This window comes from Bufo bufo, chromosome 4, assembly GCF_905171765.1.
Source record: "Bufo bufo chromosome 4, aBufBuf1.1, whole genome shotgun sequence".
Lineage (NCBI taxonomy): Eukaryota > Metazoa > Chordata > Amphibia > Anura > Bufonidae > Bufo > Bufo bufo.
This window is the reverse complement of record NC_053392.1, coordinates 332,742,918-332,765,686: the sequence shown is the minus strand read 5'-3', so window position 1 is coordinate 332,765,686 and position 22,769 is coordinate 332,742,918. Positions and strand designations below refer to the sequence as shown.

At 43.5% G+C, this 22,769-nt stretch overlaps 1 protein-coding gene across 1 annotated transcript in view; it reads right to left on the bottom strand.

Annotated features, from left to right (window-relative positions):
• CRYBG1 (crystallin beta-gamma domain containing 1) overlaps positions 1-11,372 on the bottom strand; it is a 349,280-nt gene extending 337,908 nt beyond the window's left edge. Inside the window, exon 1 of the mRNA XM_040428824.1 lies at positions 11,353-11,372. Within this exon, the coding sequence (XP_040284758.1) occupies positions 11,353-11,357 (5 nt within the window). The 5' untranslated portion in view covers positions 11,358-11,372. The remainder of the gene's footprint in view (positions 1-11,352) is intronic.
• Positions 11,373-22,769: the final 11,397 nt, after the last annotated feature.

Genomic DNA, 22,769 nt, shown 5'->3' with positions numbered 1-22,769 from the left:
CCTTAGGAGTCAGTTCTGCCAGGGGTTGTCTGAAAAATTAAAAGACGCCCTGGCGGTATACGAGGTCCCTGGGTCTCTGGAGGCTGCTATGTCTCTGTCCATAAGAATCGACAGACGACTCAGGGAGAGACTATTAAATTTTACGGAGGCCTCTATAGGGCAGGGATCGGTTTGTTATGATCCAGTCGAACCAATGCAAATAGGGGGCGCCACTAGAAGGGTGAATCCTCCTAAGTTCCACTGTAGGTCAGAGGTTTGTTTTCGTTGTGAGGGGAGGGGTCATTTTGTAAAGGTTTGTCCCTCAGAACCCAAGAGACCACAAACAAAGGAGCCGCCGGAAAACTAGAGTCCCCAGATTGTGCGGAGGATAACAGTCTGGGCGTATTCGTTTCCTCCATACGCATGTCTCAGTTTTTGTTGTCCGCTACCGTTGAGGCGGGCAATAAGACTGAGATCTGTTCCGTCTTTTTGGACAGTGGGGCGGGGGTCAACTTGGTGGATTCACGGTTTGCTCAGGCTCTGGGTTTTACTCCAGAACCGATACGCAGAACTATTCCTGTTTTTGCCATCGACTCCTCCGCTCTTACTCAGAAAGAGTTAACTCAGATCATTCATAATATCCATCTGCAGGTAGGGGACCTCCATAAAGAGCATATCTCGTGTTATGTCCTGGACGGTCTTCCGGCTCCTATGGTATTGGGGCTTCCCTGGCTGGTGACTCACAATCCAGTGGTGGATTGGCAGGCCGGGGAGATTGTGGAGTGGAGTGAACATTGTAAGGACAACTGCTTGAGTAGTAGGTGCTCTACTCTCTCTGTAACATCTTTACCCGCCTTTCTGTCAGATTTTATGGATGTGTTCTCTGAGAAGGGTTGTCAGGGGTTACCACCTCATCGTCCATATGATTGCCCGATTAATCTACTACCTGGGGCCAAACTACCTAAAACCCGGTTATACAATCTTTCCGGCCCGGAGAGGAAGGCTATGAAAGATTATATTTCGGAGAGTTTGGCTAAGGGACACATCAGACCCTCTTCTTCACCTGTGGCTGCAGGGTTCTTTTTCGTTAAAAAGAAAGATGGGGGCCTACGTCCTTGCCTGGATTTCCGGGAATTAAACCGGATAACTATCCGAGAACCCTATCCTCTTCCTCTCATTCCCGACCTCTTTAATAAGGTTGCTGGTGCTAAATGGTTTTCCAAAATGGATCTCAGAGGAGCCTATAACCTGGTTCGCATCAAAGAGGGGGATGAGTGGAAGACGGCTTTTAATACTCCGGAAGGGCATTATGAAAATCTGGTCATGCCATTTGGTCTTACTAATGCGCCTGCGGTATTCCAACATTTTGTCAACGATATTTTTAGTCACCTTATCGGGAGATTTGTTGTGATATATCTTGATGACATCCTGGTCTATTCCCCGGATCTGGATACACATAAGATCCATGTGAGACAAGTGCTGCAGATATTAAGGGCCAACAAATTGTTTGCTAAGTTAGAAAAATGTGTGTTCGCCGTAAAAGAACTGCCATTTCTGGGGTATGTGTTGTCAGATTCAGGTTTCCGCATGGATCCAGAGAAAGTCCGGTTGATTATAGACTGGGATCTGCCTGAGAACCTGAAGGCATTGCAACGCTTCCTGGGGTTTGCCAATATTTATAGAAAGTTTATAAAAAACTATTCCTTGGTGGTCAAACCACTGACGGACATGACCCGAAAGAGATCCGATTTTTCCAAATGGTCACATGCAGCCAAAACTGCCTTTGCATCTCTGAAGGAGAGATTCACCTCGGCCCCTATTCTCGTACAGCCAGATGTCTCGCTTCCTTTTATTGTAGAGGTTGACGCATCAGAGGTGGGGGTGGGAGCGGTACTATCTCAGGGCCCGTCCCCTGGTGAATGGCGTCCGTGTGCTTTCTTTTCGAAGAAATTGTCTACTGCAGAAAGGAACTATGATATTGGCAACAGGGAACTTTTGGCTATTAAGTTGGCTTTTGAGGAGTGGCGTCATTTTTTGGAGGGGGCGGTTCATCCCGTCACGGTGATTACTGATCACAAAAACTTATTATATCTGGAGTCTGCTAAACGTCTCACCCCTAGACAGGCTCGGTGGTCGTTATTTTTTACTAGGTTTAATTTTGTAATAACCTATCGCCCGGGGGCAAAAAATACTAAGGCGGATGCATTGTCTCGAAGTTTTCCTGGAGGGGGTGATGTTGAGGTACCAGAGCCCATTTTGCAAAAGGGGGTGGTGGTCTCTGCATTACACTCAGGTTTGGAGGGGAGGGTGTTGGAAGCTCAGGGGGACGCCCCGGCCTCCTGCCCCTCGGGTAAACTGTTTGTGCCAGAAAATTTACGACTGGAGATACTAAAAGAACACCATAACTCCACACTGGCAGGACACCCAGGTAGTAGGGCAACCTCTGAGTTAGTGTCTCGTCGGTTCTGGTGGCCTAAATGGCGCCAGGAGGTGTTGAATTTTGTGTCTGCATGTGCTACCTGTGCTCGTTCTAAGGTAGATCATACTCGTCCGGCAGGGCGTCTTTTACCTCTGGCCATCCCCAACAGGCCTTGGACGCACCTGTCAATGGATTTCATTACGGATCTACCAGTATCAGCGGGGAAGACTGTTATTCTTGTAGTTGTTGACAGATTCAGTAAAATGGTGCACTTTATTGCTCTTGCCACATTGCCTAATGCTAACACACTGGCTCAGGTTTTTATTGACCACATCGTGAAGCTTCACGGGGTCCCTTCCGATATTGTTTCGGATCGTGGTACCGAATTCGTTTCTAAATTTTGGAAAGCTTTTTGTTCTCGTTTAGGGGTTCATCTGTCGTTTTCTTCATCTTTCCATCCACAGTCCAACGGTCAGACTGAACGTACCAATCAAAACCTAGAGACATATTTGAGATGCTTTGTTTCCGAAAATCAGGAGGAATGGTCATCTTATTTACCGTTAGCCGAGTTTGCCATTAATAATCGTCGTCAAGAATCCACCGATAAGTCACCATTTTTTGGTGCGTATGGTTTCCATCCTCAGTTTTGTACGTTTAGTGAGGGGGGGCCGTCTGGGATTCCCGAGGAGGAACGATTTGCGTCTTCACTTTCTTCAGTGTGGCAGAGTGTGCAAGAAAGTTTGAAGAGAATTGGTGGTAGATGCAAACGTGCGGCTGATAGGAAGCACTCTGAAGGTCCGGACCTTGGGGTGAATGACTTGGTGTGGTTGTCTACCAGAAATATCAAGTTGAAGGTTCCCTCGTGGAAATTAGGTCCAAGATTTATTGGTCCTTATAGGGTAATTAAGATCATTAACCCGGTGGCTTTTCGTCTGGAGCTACCTCAGACTCTAAGGATCCATAATGTCTTCCACAGATCTCTGCTTAAGAGATATGTAGAACCTCCTGAACCATTGCCACTACCGCCTCCACCAGTGGTTGTTGATGGCAGTCTTGAGTTTCAGGTAGAAAAGATTGTTGATTCACGATATGTTCGCCGCTCTCTTCAGTACCTGGTGCACTGGAAAGGTTATGGTTCCGAAGAGAGAATGTGGGTTCCAGCATCAGAGATAAAAGCGGACTCATTCGGGCTTTTCATAGCTCCCATCCGGAGAGGCCTGGTCTTGAGGGTCCAGGGGCCCCTCGTAGAAAGGGGGGTACTGTCACGACTGTGACTGATCCAGACAGGTCTGGGAGGAGAAGGTCGCAGCGACTTGCTACTCGCGATAGCTTGTGAGTTTGCTCCGTGGTTCAGGGTATGTCATCTGGGTTTATCCTTGTGAACCTTTTTGTCCTGACTGGGAGTTTGTAGGCATCCTTCTCAGGTGAGTCCTGTCTGCCACTCCCAGCTACTATATTAGTTTCACTTTCACTTGCATTCATTGCCAGATATAGTCCTTACTTCCAGTTCTATTCTGACCTTTGAAGGAGATCATTTGATGGTGTTGCTGTGGAGCTCTTGTCCGGCGTGGACTGTCGTGATTGGGATCGCCTTCTCTGCTCGTGACTGGATAAGTCTATCTTTGATATAGTTTGTTTGTTGCTGTCTTCCCCTGCTGTTCTCCTAGACATGAGTGATGGTGACTAGTGCTCCCATCGGCCTTTCCCCACTCTAGTCTTGTTAGGGTGTCTGAGGGTTTAGGCATCCTGCTCGCCGCACGGGTTCACACCCCGTCTAGGGTATCAGGGCAGACAGGTGCCAGCTTAGGGTTTGTCAGGGGTGGCCATACTATTCCCATCCGTAGATAAGGGTCCCCCTTCCCCTCCGTCTGGTGCGACACGACTGCTGCTGGGGTAGCGGTCGTGACAACAGCTTCCTCAAACGTTGCGACATCTGTGGCATTGTGCTGTGATCAAGCTGCACATTTCAGAGTGGCCTTTTATTGTGGGAAGTCTAAGGCACACCTGTGCAATATTCATGCTGTCTAATCAGCACCTTGATATGCCACACCTGTGAGGTGGGATGGATTATCTCGGCAAAGGAGAAGTGCTCACTAACACAGATTTCGACAGATTTGTGAACAATATTTGAGAGTAATAGATCTTTTGTGTATGTAGAAAATGTTTCAGATCTTTGAGTTCAGCTCATGCAAAATGGGAGCAAAACCGAAAGTGTTGCGTTTATATTTTTGCTCAGTGTATGATGCGGAAATAAAGGCCACAGTGATATAAAGTCTCAACAGTCTGACTAGTATTTTAAATAAGTAATTTAATAAAGACAATCCCTTTCCACATAAAATATTAGGGCTTATGGGCCTCAAAGATGAGCGGCCACCATCTTGGTACAATCAGTTTGCAGTGGACACTTGGCCTGTTCTTGAATGGAGGAGTGAGCATGCTAACAGAGCTGAGAGGGGCACACAATGTTCGGTGCGTGTGGCAGCTAGCACTTGTGGAAAGGATATGTGGACAAACTGGACCTCATTTCTCAAAACTGCCTAAGAGTAAAATTGTCTTAGTTGCCCATAGTAACCAATCAGCTCAGCTTTCATTTTTTTCAGAGCCCTTTAGGAAATGAAATGTGAGCTGTGATTGGTTGCTATGGGCAAATAAGACAGTTTTACTGTTAGACAGTTTCAATAATTGAGACCCACTATGTAACGGGCTGGGTCTGCTGGAGTGCAGTACGCCTCAACAACTGCCTGCCTTTGTCAGGTGCTGGTTCACTTTGCCCTGAAAGCTTGGTAGGGTTCATAGGCTTTCAGGCAAGTAAAGCATGATGGCAGAGCAGCCTTATGTTAGATGTGGATCGATGTTACACAATGACATACAAATGACTACAGCACATCACTTCTACAATGCATATACAGTGTGATGCATGTTAGACACTTAGGTGGAGGGCCTAGGAACAAGCTTCTGACCCTGGAGCTTCAAGCCGTTCTATGCAAAATCTGAGGTCATTTTTTTTTAAATACTAAGCAAAAGTGCTAATGTGCCAAGTACCATGCAGTGTTTGTATGTCAAAGTTTGCTTTGGGCGATGTCAAGAATGAGTTGAAAACACCGGCTTTTATTTGTTGCTATATCAGTATTTGCATTAAATTTAAATGAGATACCTCCGGGGCTCAAAAGAGCAATTATAAACCTGTTTATGCAGCCACCTGTGCAGCCAGAAACGGATCAGAAGCAGAGCATTGTGCCGGGCACATGACACTGAAAGCCACCCAAGGGGTTTTCTGAAAGCCTCGAACATAATTATTGATAAGCCTTTGTAACAAGACCAAAAGAATAAGAGACACAGAGGATTATGACGGGTGAAAAGGGTATAACCTCTTCCACCGCAGAGACAGACAGTGGTGTATATTTGCACCCCCATTATGACTACTAACAAATTCCAAGTTGCACAGAAATAGACTTCTACATGACTGTACCCCTATGTAGGGATTGGAAATAGTGGGGACCAGGCTGCCTGGCATTTACATTTTATTATTTTATTTATTAGTTTATTTTATTCTTTACTATTACATTTCTTGTCAAGTAATTAGACAGCAATTAGGTTACTGTAATAAATCAGTAAATGAACAGATGCTGTGGCGGGAGACCTTTTATTGTGCTACGAATAGTTGTGCACCACATTAAAACCCATTTATATAAAGAAAATCCATGAATAATCATCTTTAGGCCTCATGCACACGGCCGTTGTGCGGCTGTTCCGTGCATTGGGGACCGCAATTTGCAGTCCCCAATGCACGGGCAACATCCGTGCGGCAGCCGGGACGGATCGAGACCCATTCAACTTGAATGGGCCCCTGATCCGTCTGCGCCGTTTAAAAATAGAATATGTTCTATTTTTTTTTTTGCGGTGCGGACAGAAACACCACGGAAGCACTCCGTAGTGCTTCCGTGCCTCAGTTCTGCACCGCAGCTCCAGATCACTTAATGGGTCCGCATCCGTGATGCGGGGAGCACACAGCTGGTGCCCGCATATTGCGGACCTGCTGTTTGCGGGCCGCAATATGGCCACGGCCGGGCAAAATATTCTGTAGCACTTTGGAAATCAAAGGGTGCATGAACAGACAAAATCAGACCTGACAAGTTCTCTTAGGCTACTTTCACCTTAGCGTTGGCAGGGTCCGAAAGACTGTTTCGGCAGGGAAACAGCCTGCGGATCCGTACTAACGCTAGCCCATGTGTGCCGCTGGTAGTCCACTCCGGCCCCTTTCACTATAATCCGGCATGCTGCAGTTTTGGGGCACACATGGGCTAGCGTTAGTACGGATCCACAGGCTGTTCCCCTGCTGGACGCTGCTAACGCATAACTAATAACGCTGCTAACGCATAACTAATAACGGGCTCTGATCCACTAATTTTTACACATTTTTCTGCTGTTTTTATTTAGCATCAGTATTATAGATACAAGACCTTGGATCTCATCAGTTCATGTGAACCTACTGTAGATAAAAAGTGAGCCCTATGTATGCAGTATCTATTTTACTTCTATAATAAATCTGCAGCATTTTAAAGTACCTGTGTAGATATAGTGAAACTCATACCCATGTTTTCTGTAATACTGCCTCCACATACCTTGATATGGATCTAAATTCTCAGCAAATGAGTGCAGCAATTGTCTGGGAATAGAAAACCAGGAGCCAAAAGAAGTACAGTAATAAGCATGTTTCATCCTGTCATGTCACAGTTTATTGCAGAACATTATAATATACCTGTTATCATGTGTTAAGATAATGCTGCGTGAAATCAGCTGCATATTCCCAAGTATTTAAAGAAAAAAAAAAAAAAAGAATAGCTTGAATGTGAGGGTCTAACACTGCCACCTGGTGGACATATTTGAATATTTCATCTTGGATATGACCCACTCTCAGAACTAGTCTGTACTCTATAAGTTCATGTTTCTCACACTTGTTTGTTTTACCAATCATCTATACAGCACCCTAAAAGTGCTATGAAATAAATAATCTTCATCACTTTTGGCTACATGTGCTCAACATGTTGACAGTAATAAAAATGTATGTGACTGGTTCAGAAAGGTGTTAGGAAAATCTTAGCGACTCAATCAATTATAGGATTTTTTGGGTTATGGCATTATTAACAACTATTTAAAAAGAAAGAGTAAAGAAAAATAAGTTATAAATTATCTTTTATGCCTGAGCATTATCCTTTATGCCTGAAGATGTTCTTTCACTGTAAGGCATCTTTCACACGGGCGTCGCGTGTGAGGGCCGGATAGGATGGGGGTGCGTCACGGGAAAATTAGTTTAATTTATGTTTTGTTTTTTTAACCCCTCCATCCCTATTTACAAAGGATTCTGTATTAAAAATGCTATTATTTTCCCTTATAACCATGTTATAAGGGAAAATAATAAAGATCGGGTCCCCATCCCGATCGCCTCCTAGCAACCATGCGTGAAAATCGCACCGCATCCGCACTTGCTTGCGATTTTCACGCAGCCCCATTCACTTCTATGGGGCCTGCATTGCGTGAAAAATGCACAATATAGAGCATGCTGCGATTTTCACGCAACGCACAAGTGATGTGTGAAAATCACCGCTCATGTGCACAGCCCCATAGAAATAAATGGGTCGGTATTCAGTGCAGGTGCAATGCGTTCACCTCACGCATTGTACCCGCGCGGAAAACTCACCCTTGTGAAAGAAGCCTAAGACTGGTCTAAAATCCAAAGTGCTACAGAATTGCTGAAGGAAAATTCTCCATGGATTTATTTTATTTTTAAAAAAATCTGCAGCAGAAATCCACAGCTGAAACTTGGATTTCAACAGCGTATTGGCTCGTGAAACTGTATGCTAATTAAATTAATGGAGCTCAGAATCAATTACTACTAGGGCTCGTGCACACGACCGTATGTATTTTGCGGCCCGCAAAAAACAGGGATGACGTCCGTGTGCATTCCGTATTTTGCGGAACGGAACAGCTGGCCCCTAATAGAACAGTACTATCCTTGTCTGTAATGCGGACAATAATAGGACATGTTGCGGAACGGAAATACGGACATACGGAAATGGAATGCACACGGAGTACCTTCGTTTTTTTGTGTGGACCCATTGAAGTCAATGGTTCCGCACACAGTTCGCAAAAAAAAACGAACTGACACGGAAAGAAAATACGTTTGTGTGCATGAGCCCTTATGCCGTTGAACAGGAAGAATAGGGAACACATCTGAGTGAGTGCAGCGGAGATTGCAGCACGACAGACGGGTATTAATCAAACTATTTTACTTCCACAGGGTAGAAAAAGCCCAGAGAACCCCTTTAAAGCAACTTTTTATAGGGGGAAAGGCCACCGATCATCTGCTTTTCTACTGATCATCAGTAGTCCAAAGAATAGCGATTGTCTATTTGGCCTCTTTGTTCTAAAAACAATGCAGTAAGGATATAGCAATCATTATATTCATATAGAAATGTATAATACAAAAATGTAATGGAGTGGCGTAAAGTCCGAGACCACTGGACTCTGGATCAGTGGAAACATGTTCTGTGGAGTGCTGAATCACGCTTCTCTATCTGGCAGTCTGATGGATAAGCCTGGGTTTGGCAAATGCCAGGAGAACATCACCTACCTGACTGCATTGTGCCAACTGTAAAGTTTGCTGGAGAAGTGATAATGCTATGGGGTTGTTTTTCAGGGGTTGGTCCCTTAGTTCCATGAAAGCATGGTTGGTTGACTTTTATGTTGAAGAACTTGACTCAACCCCATCGAACACTGTTGGGATTAACTAAAACAGATTGTTGGCCAAGCCCTCTCGTTTAACATCAGTGTCTGAACTCACAAATGCTCTTCTCGATGGAAAGACAAAAACTCCCACAGACACTCCAAAATCTTCTAGAAAGCCTTCCCAGAAGAGTGGAAGCTGTTTTAGCTGTAATGGGGGAAATAAAAGCTCTTGTAGGTGTAAAGTGTAAGTGTCCTAATACTTGTGTCCATGTAATGTATGTATACATAATATACAATATATTATAAGACATTGGTTTTTATCTATATACTTTATAAAATAAAATTGGATTCATGATAGATTCTCATTTGACTACCTGCCGGGTTTGGTATTCAGTATACTGGACAAACCCACTACATTGTCCCTGGACTTAGACAACATAGGAAGGTGCCAACAGTTCCACCAATGAAAGAAAACACATTCCACCCAAGTCATCAGAATAACAGGCGCTCGAATTCCATCGACCCATCAATGTTATTGTACTGTATTTGGAAGAAAAATACACTGTTGAAGACGAAGTGATATTCAATAACATATTATACAATGTATTAGACCACACACTAAATAGTATGTAGGATTCCTCCAACTTATAGAAATGCCCACAAAATGCAATCTGTATGAAATATACAGTAGGGATGATATACCAAGACACACAAATAAATTCCATGGTTTTCAACAGAGAAAGTAAACTGCAAGTGTGATTCCAGCCCAAAGGTGCCAGACAAGACAGTTCACCCAACATGTATACTTCCAAAGTCTCAGAATCCAAGTCATTATTTCTGTGGATTTTTATGATTAAAATTTAAAATCTGGAAGTATGTCAAAAATAAACTAATACATCTATACATCTACTGTATATACGCTGGTTGGGTTTCTTTTTAAAGACCAGGTCAGAGATGCATACTGTACATTTTTCTTTGTATGGGCTCAAGCACATGAACATATTTTTGTCTCCCTGTCCGTTCCGTTTTTATTTTTTTGCAGCCCGTATGCGGAACCATTCACTTCAATGACGCCAAAAATGACTCTGTGTGCATTCTGTGTCCGTATGTCCCTATGTCCATTCCGCAAAAAAATAAAACATGTCCTATCATTGTCCGCATTACTGTTCACATGGCCGGTATCCGCGTTTTGCAGATCCGCAATTTGCTGACCGCAAAACAACAACAGTCGTGTGCATGAGCCCTATAAGAGAGAACTTGTAAGGTCCAGGCAGCCTAAAGTGATTTCAGTGATCATGTACAGGTATGTGTTAAAGTTCCGCAGATTATAAGGCCTCACACATCAGTGACTGTAATCCAAAAACATGGGGCGGGTAAAAAACACAGAACATATGCAAATCTTTTCATCATACCTTATATGCCACTGTGTAGATGCCACTACTGGTTTTGATCCACAATCACTGATTCACTCATATGAATTAGGCCTGACTGTGTATATGGAGAATTCTGTCAATTAGCAACAGCACGGAAGAATGTAAAACTCATGAATGTCATTGGACTCCATGCTGCAAGGATTAAAATCTAAGGGGGGCCGGAATAATCCTCTGGCACACTTGGTTGAACTTGATGGACTTGTATCTTTTTTTAACCATATTAACTATGTAACACGTGGTCTTTAAAACTTCAAGAATCTGTTATATACGCATTAAAAACATCCAAAGTGTATGGCGGTAGGCAGACATGCTACGTGTTTCTGATGAATAGAATCAGCCTTCCTCAGGGCATACCAATGCTTATATGAATAAAGGATTTATTATTTCAGTTTCAAGTTGATGACTAAGGACTGTGCTGACACAGTATTGCCTGGTTTCCCCGAAAGCACAGTAGACGCTCTACTGGTGCGGTACTGGATTGCAGGGTGAGCGACCACATCTTTTTTTCTTTTATGGTTTGACATTTATCGAGACCAGCATTTTCCACACCAGTCTTGATCCCCCCTGTCAGAGGTGTAGCTAGAATTTCCAGCACCCGGGGTAAGGATTTAGATTTGTGCCAAATTTACATAAAGAAGGGGCAGTTAAGCGGCGCAAATTTTTACACTAAGTCACTTCTTTAACTCTGCCCAATGCATAATTTTACTCACCCAGTCCGAACTAATAAAATCTATCATAGGGTACACAGCAGTACCAATACACCTTGCAATAAATGAAAGAACCAACTGGTACTACCTCATCCAGGGTGTTGCTTGCGTCGGCTGGATCTGGAACAAGGTCCCTGTGGTGATAGAGCAAAAAGAATACTCACATAAGGAAGGGATGGTAACTGTACCTGGTAAATACCTATGAGGGGGCGGTGTGCTGCCCTGTAAGACCGAGCCATCCCAATGTATAACAGGGTAATCTAGGGCATTTCCCCTTAGTGCTTCCACACACTACTAATGCCCACATTAGGCCCCCTCACAGTAGTTATGCCCATCTTGTGGCCCCTTCACATTAGTTATGTCCATCTTTGTGCCTATTCACAGTAGTTACGCCCACCTTTGTGCCCCTTCACTGTAGCTATGCACACCTTTGTGCTTACCACAGTAGTTATACCCACCTTTGTGCTTGTCACAGTACTTATGCCCACCCTTGTGTCCTTTTACAGTACTTATGCCCACCCTTGTGTCCTCTCACAGTAGTTATGCCCACCTTTGTGCCCCTTCACATTAGTTATGCCCACCTTTGTGCCCCTTCACATTAGTTATGCCCACCTTTGTGCCTCCTCACAGTAATTATGCCTACCTTTGTGCCCCTCACAGTAGTTATGTCCTCCTTGTGGCCCTCACTGTAGTTTTGCTCACCTTTGTGCTCATCAGAGTAGTTATGTCCACCTTTGTGCCCCCTCACAGTGGTTATGCCCACCTTTGTGCCCCCTCACAGTGGTTATGCCCACATTTGTGCCCCCTCACAATGGTTATGCCCACCTTTATGCCCCCTCACAGTAGTTATGCCCACCTTTGTGCCCCCTCACAGTAGTTATGTCCTCCTTGTGACCCCTCACTGTAGTTATGCCCACCCAGCTCTATGAAAGTAAAAAAACACAAATGCTTACCTGCTTCTCTGACCTGACGACGCGCTCCCACACACATCGCGATGCAGGCTGTGCAGGAGGCTGATTCTCGGGCTTTCAGCTCTCCTCCCACAGCGAACAGTGTGATGTGCGGTCTGAGGGGGGTAGCGCTGGAGCTCAGCAGAACAATGAAGCAGGGAGTGGACAGCTTCCTTATTCACTATAGAAACAAACTGCCCGGAGGTGCGCCGTGCCCCGTCTGCCTCCCCTCGCTATGCCTCTGTGCAGCCAGAGAATGTGCCACATTTAAGTAGTGGGGCAGGCCTCTCATAGATTTGTTGCATCCTCCGGCAGGCCGTGCGACAGTCTAAAATCTATGGCAGCCTCCTAGCTGCCGTAGAGTTCTATCTATATTCCTTCCAGAAAACTGAACATGAATAAAGATAAATATGGAGGACCTACTACGATGCCCACTTTTCTCGTCACTTCTGAAAAGTGCTGTGAAGGGGGAAAAGTAACTATTGTGGAGTAGATCACTGCAGATTCGCCATTGTGAAATTGTTTGTGTCAAATCCCCCTTTAACGGTACCAGAAATGTGGATGAGATTTTAAGAAATCTAATCCACACTCACTGCATAAAAAAATTGACCTGTGGTGCAGATTTTAAAACTGCAGAATGTAAATGTATGCAGCGGATTTGCACTGCAGATTTCACCCTTTGCAAGAATTTCTGCTGCAAAAAGCAAAATCTACAGCAGAAATTTCACGGTGAAAATCTGTCAATTTGGCTACACCCTAACACGTCAGTGGCAGATCACCGAGATCAGTATGTCTGTCACTACTTTATGCTGCCCCCAATGAGAGCAGCATAATGGACCTCCCAGGATTCCTTTAAAGTATTCTTGAGGAAAGGACAAGACTATGCTATAGCTATGCAAACAGCTCACAGCATGTGATCTCCTAAACTGCATTAGAATAAATGTGAATGAAAAAAATTTATTTCTTCCAACAAGTTACGTCCTTGTACAATCATTTGTATAGATTTCCTTTTCTTCTAATGACCTGTTTTGCCAGTGGGCACAGTCATACTTTCCTGGCAGCTGAGGAAGTTAAACATGTCATTGCTAGCCATGATAAGGACAGTAATTTAGAGAGTATCAGCATAGGTCCAGGCTTGCAAGGTTTCTGCTCATACCACTTTTTGTCTTCTATTTGCTAACAAGACACAAATAAGTAAAACTGACTAATAAACTGACTGAAACATATTTGCAACCATTTAAATTCAAGGTCAGTAATGATATGCCATGTAGTGGCTTTTCTTCTACATAATGGCTTTCTTCTACTGTACATAATGGCCACCTTTCGGAAAAATATGGAATCTGATATAAGGAAATTAAAAAGGAAATCATCGTCCAATAATTTAACAAGATTAGAAATAGAAGCAATAAAACAACTACAATACCAACACAATATAACCATTAGACCAGCTGATAAAGGAGGAGCGATAGTTATTCTGGATACGGAACAATATGATGGAGAATGTACTAGACAATTAGCTGATACAGACACATACAAGAAATTGATATGACCCCACTTATGAATATCACAGGGAATTTATAAAATATTGTGATAAGGGACGTGATGATGGGATCCTTCTAGATCGCGAATATAAATATAATATAAAAATATAGTAGGGACGCCAAAGAGATTACTCATTTTCTACGGCATTCCAAAAATCCACAAGAATTATGATCAACCACCAGGACGACCGGATCCGGTATAGGTTCCATCTCTTCCAATCTTTCACAATATATAGATAGACTATTACAGCCAATAGTCAAATGGATTCCGTCATATATCAAAGACACAACAGAGATCATATCAATATTAGAAAAACTCGATTTTGGGGAAAACTGGATACTTGGCACAATGTAAATACCTTATATACTGTTATAGATCACAATCAAGGCATGGAAGCCTTGGGGACACAACTACAGATTAATAGTCAGTTACAACAAGATCAAATAGAATTCATAATTGAAGGCGTTAAATACATAACTATTTTGCGGATCAATCAGATTATTACGTCCAAGAAAGGGGCACTGCCATGGGTACCAGATTCGCCCCTAGCTATGCCAACTTATTTATGGCTCAATGGGAAGCTGCGACCATCATTCCCAGGCTGGGGACAGATCTGGTACTCTGGCGTCGATACATTATTTTCGTCTCGCAAAATACGGAAGAAAGTCTCAACATCTTTTTGAATGAAATTAACACTAATCATAAGAATCTTAACTTCACGACCAACACGAGTAAATCCCATATATAATTCTTAGATTTAACTGTAACCATTGTGGATCACAAACTAATATGTAATACTTACCACAAACCTGTCACAAGGAATAGTTATATCATATATTCGAGCTGCCATCTGCCTAGATGGCTTATCAACATACCAACTAGTCAGTTTAGAAGATTGAAACTGAATTGTACACTCAATGAGCAATTTGAAAGATAGGCTACACAATTAAAACAACAATTTCACGAAACAATATCCAGATAGGATAGTGGAAACATCCCTAAATAAGGTTAGAAATATGAATAGAGAGACATTTTTCATACCCAAAAAAAAGGATCTTTGTATTGTATTACCGTTTCACTCAAAGTATCGAACAATTGAAAGAATTCTAAAAAAAACATTGGCATCACCTTCTGAGGGACAAAACTGTGGGACCCCTATTGACACCCAACCCTTTAATTACATACACTAAGGCACCAAACTTAGGCCTATTAGTTGCTCCATCAATAAAGAAGAAAAGATGGGGGACAAAACCTAATTGGCTTTTTTCTAGGGGATTCCACAGGTGTGGCAGTTGTTCCAATTGCAGAATTACACATTCAAGTTCATTCAACACATAACTCATTCTGTTACACAATCAAGGACAGCCTAACTTGTAACACGACTGACGTAATTTATATCTTTGAATGCCCATGCCGCAAACAATATATTGGACGAACCAAGAGATCTCTCAAGAAACGAATAGCGGAACATATTAATAACATCAAGAATGGGTTTGAGAATCATTCAGTTTCCCAACATTTTAAACAATTTCATAATAAAGACCCTACTATAGTTACGTTTGCAGCTCTTGAGAGGATCAGGAAACCGTGGAGAGGTGGTCATCACATTTCTAATATGTCTAGAGCAGAATCCAGGAAACTTTTTGAATTTGACACACTGATCCCCGCCAGTTTACACGCAGAAATGGAATTGTTTGGTTTCCTGTAGATTGGGGTGGGTGCCGGTTGGGGACGGGACATCGAGGTCCGACTGTTCTATCAGCACCTCGATCTCCCCTCCCTGATGGGCCCCCAACCCTTCGCCATCATCTCCATCATTCTACTTCTCCATTAGGCACCCCTTTATGCTTCTTCCCTTTTTTTCACTTTTTCATTTATCCTAAGAGAAGAAATTTAAAGATAATATAGACACATACAAATTGAATCAAAATTAAAACCTATGAACATTATATATATTTGATTACGAGTTTTTTGATGTTACCATATCTTTTATTCAGATTCATCATAAACGCATCAAAAACGCACATAAAACGCAAGTGCGTTTTTTCACATAAAATTGATATTGCCTTGTCTATTTTATGGTTTTTATTTTTCACCTCTATATTCCCTTGATTGATTGGATGTTATTGTCCATTGTTTACCGTTATGAAGCATCTATTATAAACCACTGTTGGTTTTGTGTAACGGTACTTTCACACTTGCGGCTGAGGATTCCGGCAGACAAGTTTGTGTTATATGACTTTTCTGTATTGCCCAGCACGCTGAGCGCTTTAACTTTGATTTTTTTTGTTAAATTGGCACTCCGTCCGAAAAAGATTGCCGACCCCTGGTCTAGAACTTGCCATATAGCCCCATCGATACAGTGGCAATTCTAGACATAGTACTAGACTAGACAGGTCAGACCTATAGTGAAAAGACACGGAAGTCATAACCTATCGATATGCAATCAGTGTTAAAAACCAATTTAAAAAAAATGGAAGAATATGAACCCCTATCTATAGTGGACATCTGAACAGATGGTTATTGTTAGAGTCTGTAGGGGTTTGAGTTGGTCACCATTATGGACACTTTTGATGCAACAGAATTACTCTTTGAATTGTGGCAACCTCTTGTTGAGTTACTAAGAGTTTCCATCATATAAGTTCTTTTAAAGCTGATTATGTACATTTTCATTCACTTCCAAAGTTTTCTAATGAACTTACTTTTGAGGACGTCCAATAATGAGTAAGATAAAGGAAATTAAGTGATACCTAACTGTAACCTACCACTCAAAAAAAAACTAGCTAAAATTAATGAGGCTACATTCAAGTGACAGTGAAAACTGCTGTGTTTAGAACCAATTGAAGTCAACAGGGCTATTCACACGACCAGTGAATAGCAGCCATCAAAAAATAGGGCATGTCCTATTTTGGCCCATTTTCCAGATGGACCCCACTGAAATGAATAGAACCATCTTTAACCCCTCCAGTACCAGACATTTTTCACCTTAAGGACCAGGCTAAATTTTGGAAATCTGACAGGTGTCAACTCATGTGGTAATAACATTGTAACACTTTTACTTATCCAAGCCATTCTGACCCCACTTTAGAAACTACAACGCTCAAGTTATTCAAAACTGCTTTTACAAACTTTGTTAACTCTTTAGGTGTTCCACAAGAATGAAAGGAAATGGAGATGCAATTTCTAAATTTCACGTTTTTGGCCATTTTTCCATTTTAATCTATTATTTCCTGTAACACAGCAAGGGTTAACAGCCAAACAAAACTCACTATCTTTCAGGGCTCATGCGCACGAACATATTTTCTTTCCGTGTCTGTTCTGTTTTTTTTTGCAGACCGTATGTGAAACCGTTCATTTCAATGGGTCCACAAAAAAATAAATAAGGAAGTTACTTCCATATGTCCGTGTCACAAAAAAAAAGGAACATGTCCTATTATTGTTCGCATTAGGGACAAGGATAGGACTGTTCTATTAGGGGCCAGCTGTTCTGCTCTGCAAAATACGGATGCACACGGACGTCATCCGTATTTTGCGGACCGCAAAATACTTACGGTCATGTGCATGAGCCCTTACCCTGATTCTGCAGTTTACAGAAACATGTGGTCGTAAACTGCTGTGCTGTATGGTTTTTGGAAGGCAGATTTTGCTGGACCGCGGCATGGAAGAGGTTAAACAGCCGACATCGTTGCCAGCACCGATGTCGGCTGTTTAAAGCAGATTGTCAGCTGTATGTTACAGCTGACACTTTGCTTGTACCGCTCAGCCATCCTGAAAGAGATCACAGTGGGGGAGATGAGTGCCGCCAGGCATCCTGAACGATACACTATTTTGAAACATTATTCAAGGTTCTGATCCCCACAGTCACGAACTGTGGGGATCAGAACCTTTTACCAGTGGGTCAATCCAACTAGCCAATCAGAGAGATCACCGTCCCGGGACTACCCTGATTGGTCCTGGGCCGGTTACCTCAGATCCCTGGCTGTGTGTAACAGCCGGGATCTCAGCACTGTCACCATGTCTGCAGATTGTGGTGACAGGCTGCTGCCATGACGAACCTGTACGTCACTGAGGCTTAAGGCAGTGCAATGCATGACATACAGGTACGTCATAGAGGCTTAAGGGGTTAATGGCCGCTTAGACCGGAGTGCAACCATCTAGCAGCCATTAAAACAGGTATACTAGTGGACTTCCGGTTCCGGCGCGCACATGTAAGGAGGTGAGCAGAGAGAGCTCCGTCTCCCCGGACGTTAACAGCGGGTGTTGCCGAGACCCGGGGCTTCATCACCCCGACTATACATCTCCCCGACACAGAGGGGGATAGATGGAGAAGTTTATAGTGCGCAATGGCACCCCGCTTACCAGCTCGCCTCTCCCGCAGCGTGACCTAGCTGAACAACAGAAGGGCAAGATGGCGGACGCTAGGAAGATGAGGACCCGCTCAACAAGCTGGCGATTTGGAATCTTCCTGCAGAGAAATGGCTATAGAGGTAGCAAAATTATTGGCGCCAGATATAAAAGCCACTCTGGAAGCAACGATCTCAACTTCCTTAAAACAGCTACAGGCCACGGTGAATCAACACTCTGAGCAAGTGCAAGAACTTGAGCAAAGAATGGGCTTGGTGGAGGACGAGCTGGAGAGAGTTCACACCCAGCTCAGGGACGTTACACAGTCTAACAAGACGCTCCGAGATAAAGTTGAGGACTTGGAAAACAGGTCCCGCAGAAGCAATTTACGTATTCTCGGTTTACCGGAAAACATCCCTGTGCATCAGCTATCTCGGATCTGCTCAGATGAGTTACCACAAGCGTTGGGACTCCAGGCCCCAGCAACGGTCGAGAGGGCACACAGAATCGGCCCGCCGCAAGATACCGGTGGGACCGAACCACAGAGGAGACCCAGAACGACCATAGTAAAGTACCTGAAGTACACAGATAAGGAGACCATCTTGTTCAAATATAGAAGGCTCAAGCAACCGCTCATATTACGCGGTCATCAGATTTTAATTTTTGGAGACTATTCCATGGATGTCTCCAAGAAAAGGAGAGCCTTTTCTCAAATATGTACCCAGCTAGTAAACAAGAAAGTAAAGTTTGCCCTGATTTACCCAGCAGTACTGAGAGTGTTCAGGTCGGATGGTGGAGTGGACACTTACCTTACACCTGCGGATGCAGCAGATGCCCTGGAGGACTGCAACGTACCAAGGGACCTAGCCACAAGATCGCCTAATAATGGAGCTGATTCGCCAAGAGAGGATCGCTTTAGTAATGCAAGAAGCGCGTGGCCAACTGCATTACCTGGAGTATCTCCAAGACGAAAGAGAAATCCTGCTTCCAGTCCGGACTGGGGATAATCGCACTAAGTATTATTTAGTTAGTGGGGAGTCGCAAATCAATGTTATAGACGGCGGCTTAAGCTTGTAATCTTTTCATGCAATGTCTATGTATAGTGGAGGAGAGGTTAGTAGGCAAGTTTAATATCATGTATGCATATTGTCCGGGGGGAGGAGGTCGGAAATGGAAGAAGTGGTTTTAAGAAATGGACTCTGGGCTAGGGATATGCAGCAGTCTAGCCCGGGTCGGTGCGAAAAAAGAGGAGTCTATAAAAGATTTGCTGTTTTGTTTGAGCGCTCTCAAGGTTCTCAGGGGAGAGTGTGTCTTCATGTTTACCGGGGTTATGTTGGGAGGGGGGATTATGTTTATTATGTCATCTAATAACTTGAATTGCAATGTCACTGACGGAATTTATAGGAGGGTGTTCGCGGGGAATCGGCCTCCCAAAGGTGCTTCTAATTTACTAATATCATATATCCAGCCCAAATGATTAAATTGGTATCCTGGAATGTTAGAGGGCTGAGATCCCCTCATAAAAGAATAATGGTCCTACGCCACCTAAAGAGGTTACAGGCTGATATAGCTTTGATTCAATAGACGCACCTGGGAGGCTGATTTTTGGCGGATGCGACGTTTGTGGGTGGGACAAATATACGGCTCTCCCTCAGACGGAAGAAGAGCGGGTGTGATGATATTAATCCATAAGAAGCTTAGATGTGAGGTTTTATCGACAGATAGAGATGATAAAGGCAGATTGCTGAAGCTTGATATAGATACCGATGCAGGCAGGTTAACATTGTTTAATGTATATGGGCCTAATGCTATGCAAGCTAGCTTTTTTTCAGAGTTGGAGCTTAAGGTTGTGCAGGAGAGTAGTGATAGTACGGTGGTGATGGGAGACCTTAATGTAGTTCATAACACACAGGAGGACTGCAGGAGGGTAGAGGCAGTAGATATGCAGAGACGAGGAACAACTGTTCAGAGAATGACACTTGACTCCTTTTTGCAATCTACTGCCTTGAAAGATGTCTGGAGGCACCTAAACCCGACGGAGCGTAAGTTTACCCATTTTTCGCCTGCTCATCAGTCATGGTCCAGAATAGACTATGCACTTATCTCACCAGGACTGATGGGGAAGGTGAAGGGAATAGAGATACTGGATATTCTAATATCTGATCATGCCCCAGTATCCCTTTCCCTCTTGGAAAACATACCCAGAGGTACAGATTATATATGGCGCATGCCCAGTTATTTGGCCACAGATGAAGAATTTCTCCTACAGCTGAAAGGGTGGTGGTGGGAATTTACAGATACTAATAGGGAGCACCGAGATAATTATACCTTATTCTGGGACACAGCCAAGGCAGTAATTAGGGGGCGAATAATTTCGTACGCCGCAACTAAAAAGAAGAAACTGGTCCAGAAAATGAATGCAGCAACAGAGGAGGTGAGACGTACATATACGACTTTCCTAAATAATCCAACAGATATTAGTAAAACCCAATGGGTCACGGCTAAACACAGTTATGATTTCTATGTTGAACAAAATACAAAACTGACTGGGGATTATAAAAAGTCGCATCTATTCAAATATGGAAATAAGGCAGGGAGGATGCTGTCTAATCTAGCCAGGCCTTATGTGCCTAACACCAATATTAAAAGCTTAATAAATGCGTCGGGACGCAAGGTTACGGACCCGAAAGAAATAGTAGATTGCTTTGAGCAATTCTATGCTGCTTTATACGGTCAAGCAGAATATGATGCTAAATTAGCAGAGGAACTCATATCTAAGATCTCTTTACCGCGGCTTACAGAGGAAATGCGCGCCCATCTTAATGAACAGATCACGGAAGATGAGGTCAAATCTACCATCAAATCCCTTGTAAGTGGGAAAGCTCCGGGCCCGGACGGATTTGGAGCAGACTTTTATAAAGGTCTTAAAGAGGAAATCACTCCTGTTTTAACATTGCTTTTCAATAGTTGCTTGGGGGGTCAGGGTATCATGCAATCTGGGAACATGGCGCATATCAAACTCATCCCCAAACCAGGCAAAGATATGGAGCAGCCCGCCTCATACCGACCAATCTCTTTAATTAATCAAGACCTTAAAATACTGACCAAATTATTAACTAATAGATTGGCACAACATATGCCGTACCTTATAGGGGCGCACCAGGTGGGATTTATAAAAAATAGAGCGGCGGTGACTAACATCAGATCGGTTTTGGTGGCGCAAGACTATGTTCATCATGGTCCTGGATGTGTAGGAAGGAGCCCTGCCTTGTTATCTGTCGATGCGGAGAAAGCTTTCGACACTGTAAACTGGAATTGGTTGTGGAGATCCATGACTGCTTTCGGAGTAGAGGGATCTTTCAAATCATTAGTTGAAAACATCTATCAGTGCCCGCAAGCTCAAGTCAGTTTGCCCGGCTTTTTGTCGGCCCCTTTCCGGCTCGGCAGAGGTACAAGGCAGGGCTGCCCTTTATCTCCCCTCCTATTCAATTTGGCTCTAGAACCACTGGTGCAACACCTGATTCAGTCAGATATTTTTAAAGGGATCCGGATAGGTAAGAAAGAACTTAAATTAGTTTGCTTTGCAGACGATATATTGTTATTTTTAGACTCCCCGCACCTTTGCCTTAAAAAGATACTAGACACTTTCGAATATTTTGGAGGAACTACGGGATATAAAATAAACGTAACTAAGAGCCAATTATTATTTTTGGATAAAGGAAGATCTCAAGCCCAACTGGAACGTGACCTTTGCAATGTCGAAGTGGTACCACAGTATTTAACCTATTTGGGTATCAAAGTAGGGCGTCACCCATCCTCGCTGTATAAATTAAATTATGATCCCCTAATCAGGAAAATAGAAACGGAATTAGATAAATGGGCTAAACTACCGCTTTCACTTTTTGGGAGGGCTTACCTCTTAAAAATGGTAAGTTTTGCGAGATTGCTCTATCCTATTCAGACTATACCCCTCCTGCTGACACATATTGATGTCAATAGGATCCAAAGAGCGTTTGTACGGTTCCTTTGGCAAGGAAAACGGCCTAGAATAGCATATAAAAAACTTTGCCTCACTAAGTGGGAGGGAGGACTTCAGATGCCATCCATTAGAAGATACAACTTGGCCTCGCTATTTAGACATGCTAGGGATTGGCTGAAAGGTTCCTCATACTTTTCAAATACCCCTCTGGAAAGTGAACTGGTTGCACCTTGGGATCTAGTAGCTCTATTACACACAAGAGTCCGAGATCTCCCTAAGGGCTCTTTCACACCTGCGTTATTGTCTTCCGGCATAGAGTTCCGTCGTCGGGACTCTATGCCGGAAGAATACTGATCAGGATTATCCTAATGCATTCTGAATGGAGTGAAATCCGTTCAGGATGCATCAGGATGTCTTCAGTTCCGGTACGGAACGTTTTTTGGCCGGAGAAAATACTGCAGCATGCTGCGCTTTTTGCTCCGGCCAAAAATCCTGAAGACTTGCCGCAAGGCCGGATCCGGGATCAATGCCCATTGAAAGGCATTGATCCGGATCCGGCTTTAAGCTAAACGTCGTTTCGGCGCATTGCCGGAGCCGACATTTAGCTTTTTCAGAGTGGTTACCATGGCTGCCGGGACGCTAAAGTCCTGACAGCCATGGTAAGTGTAGCGGGGAGCAGGGGAGCAGCAT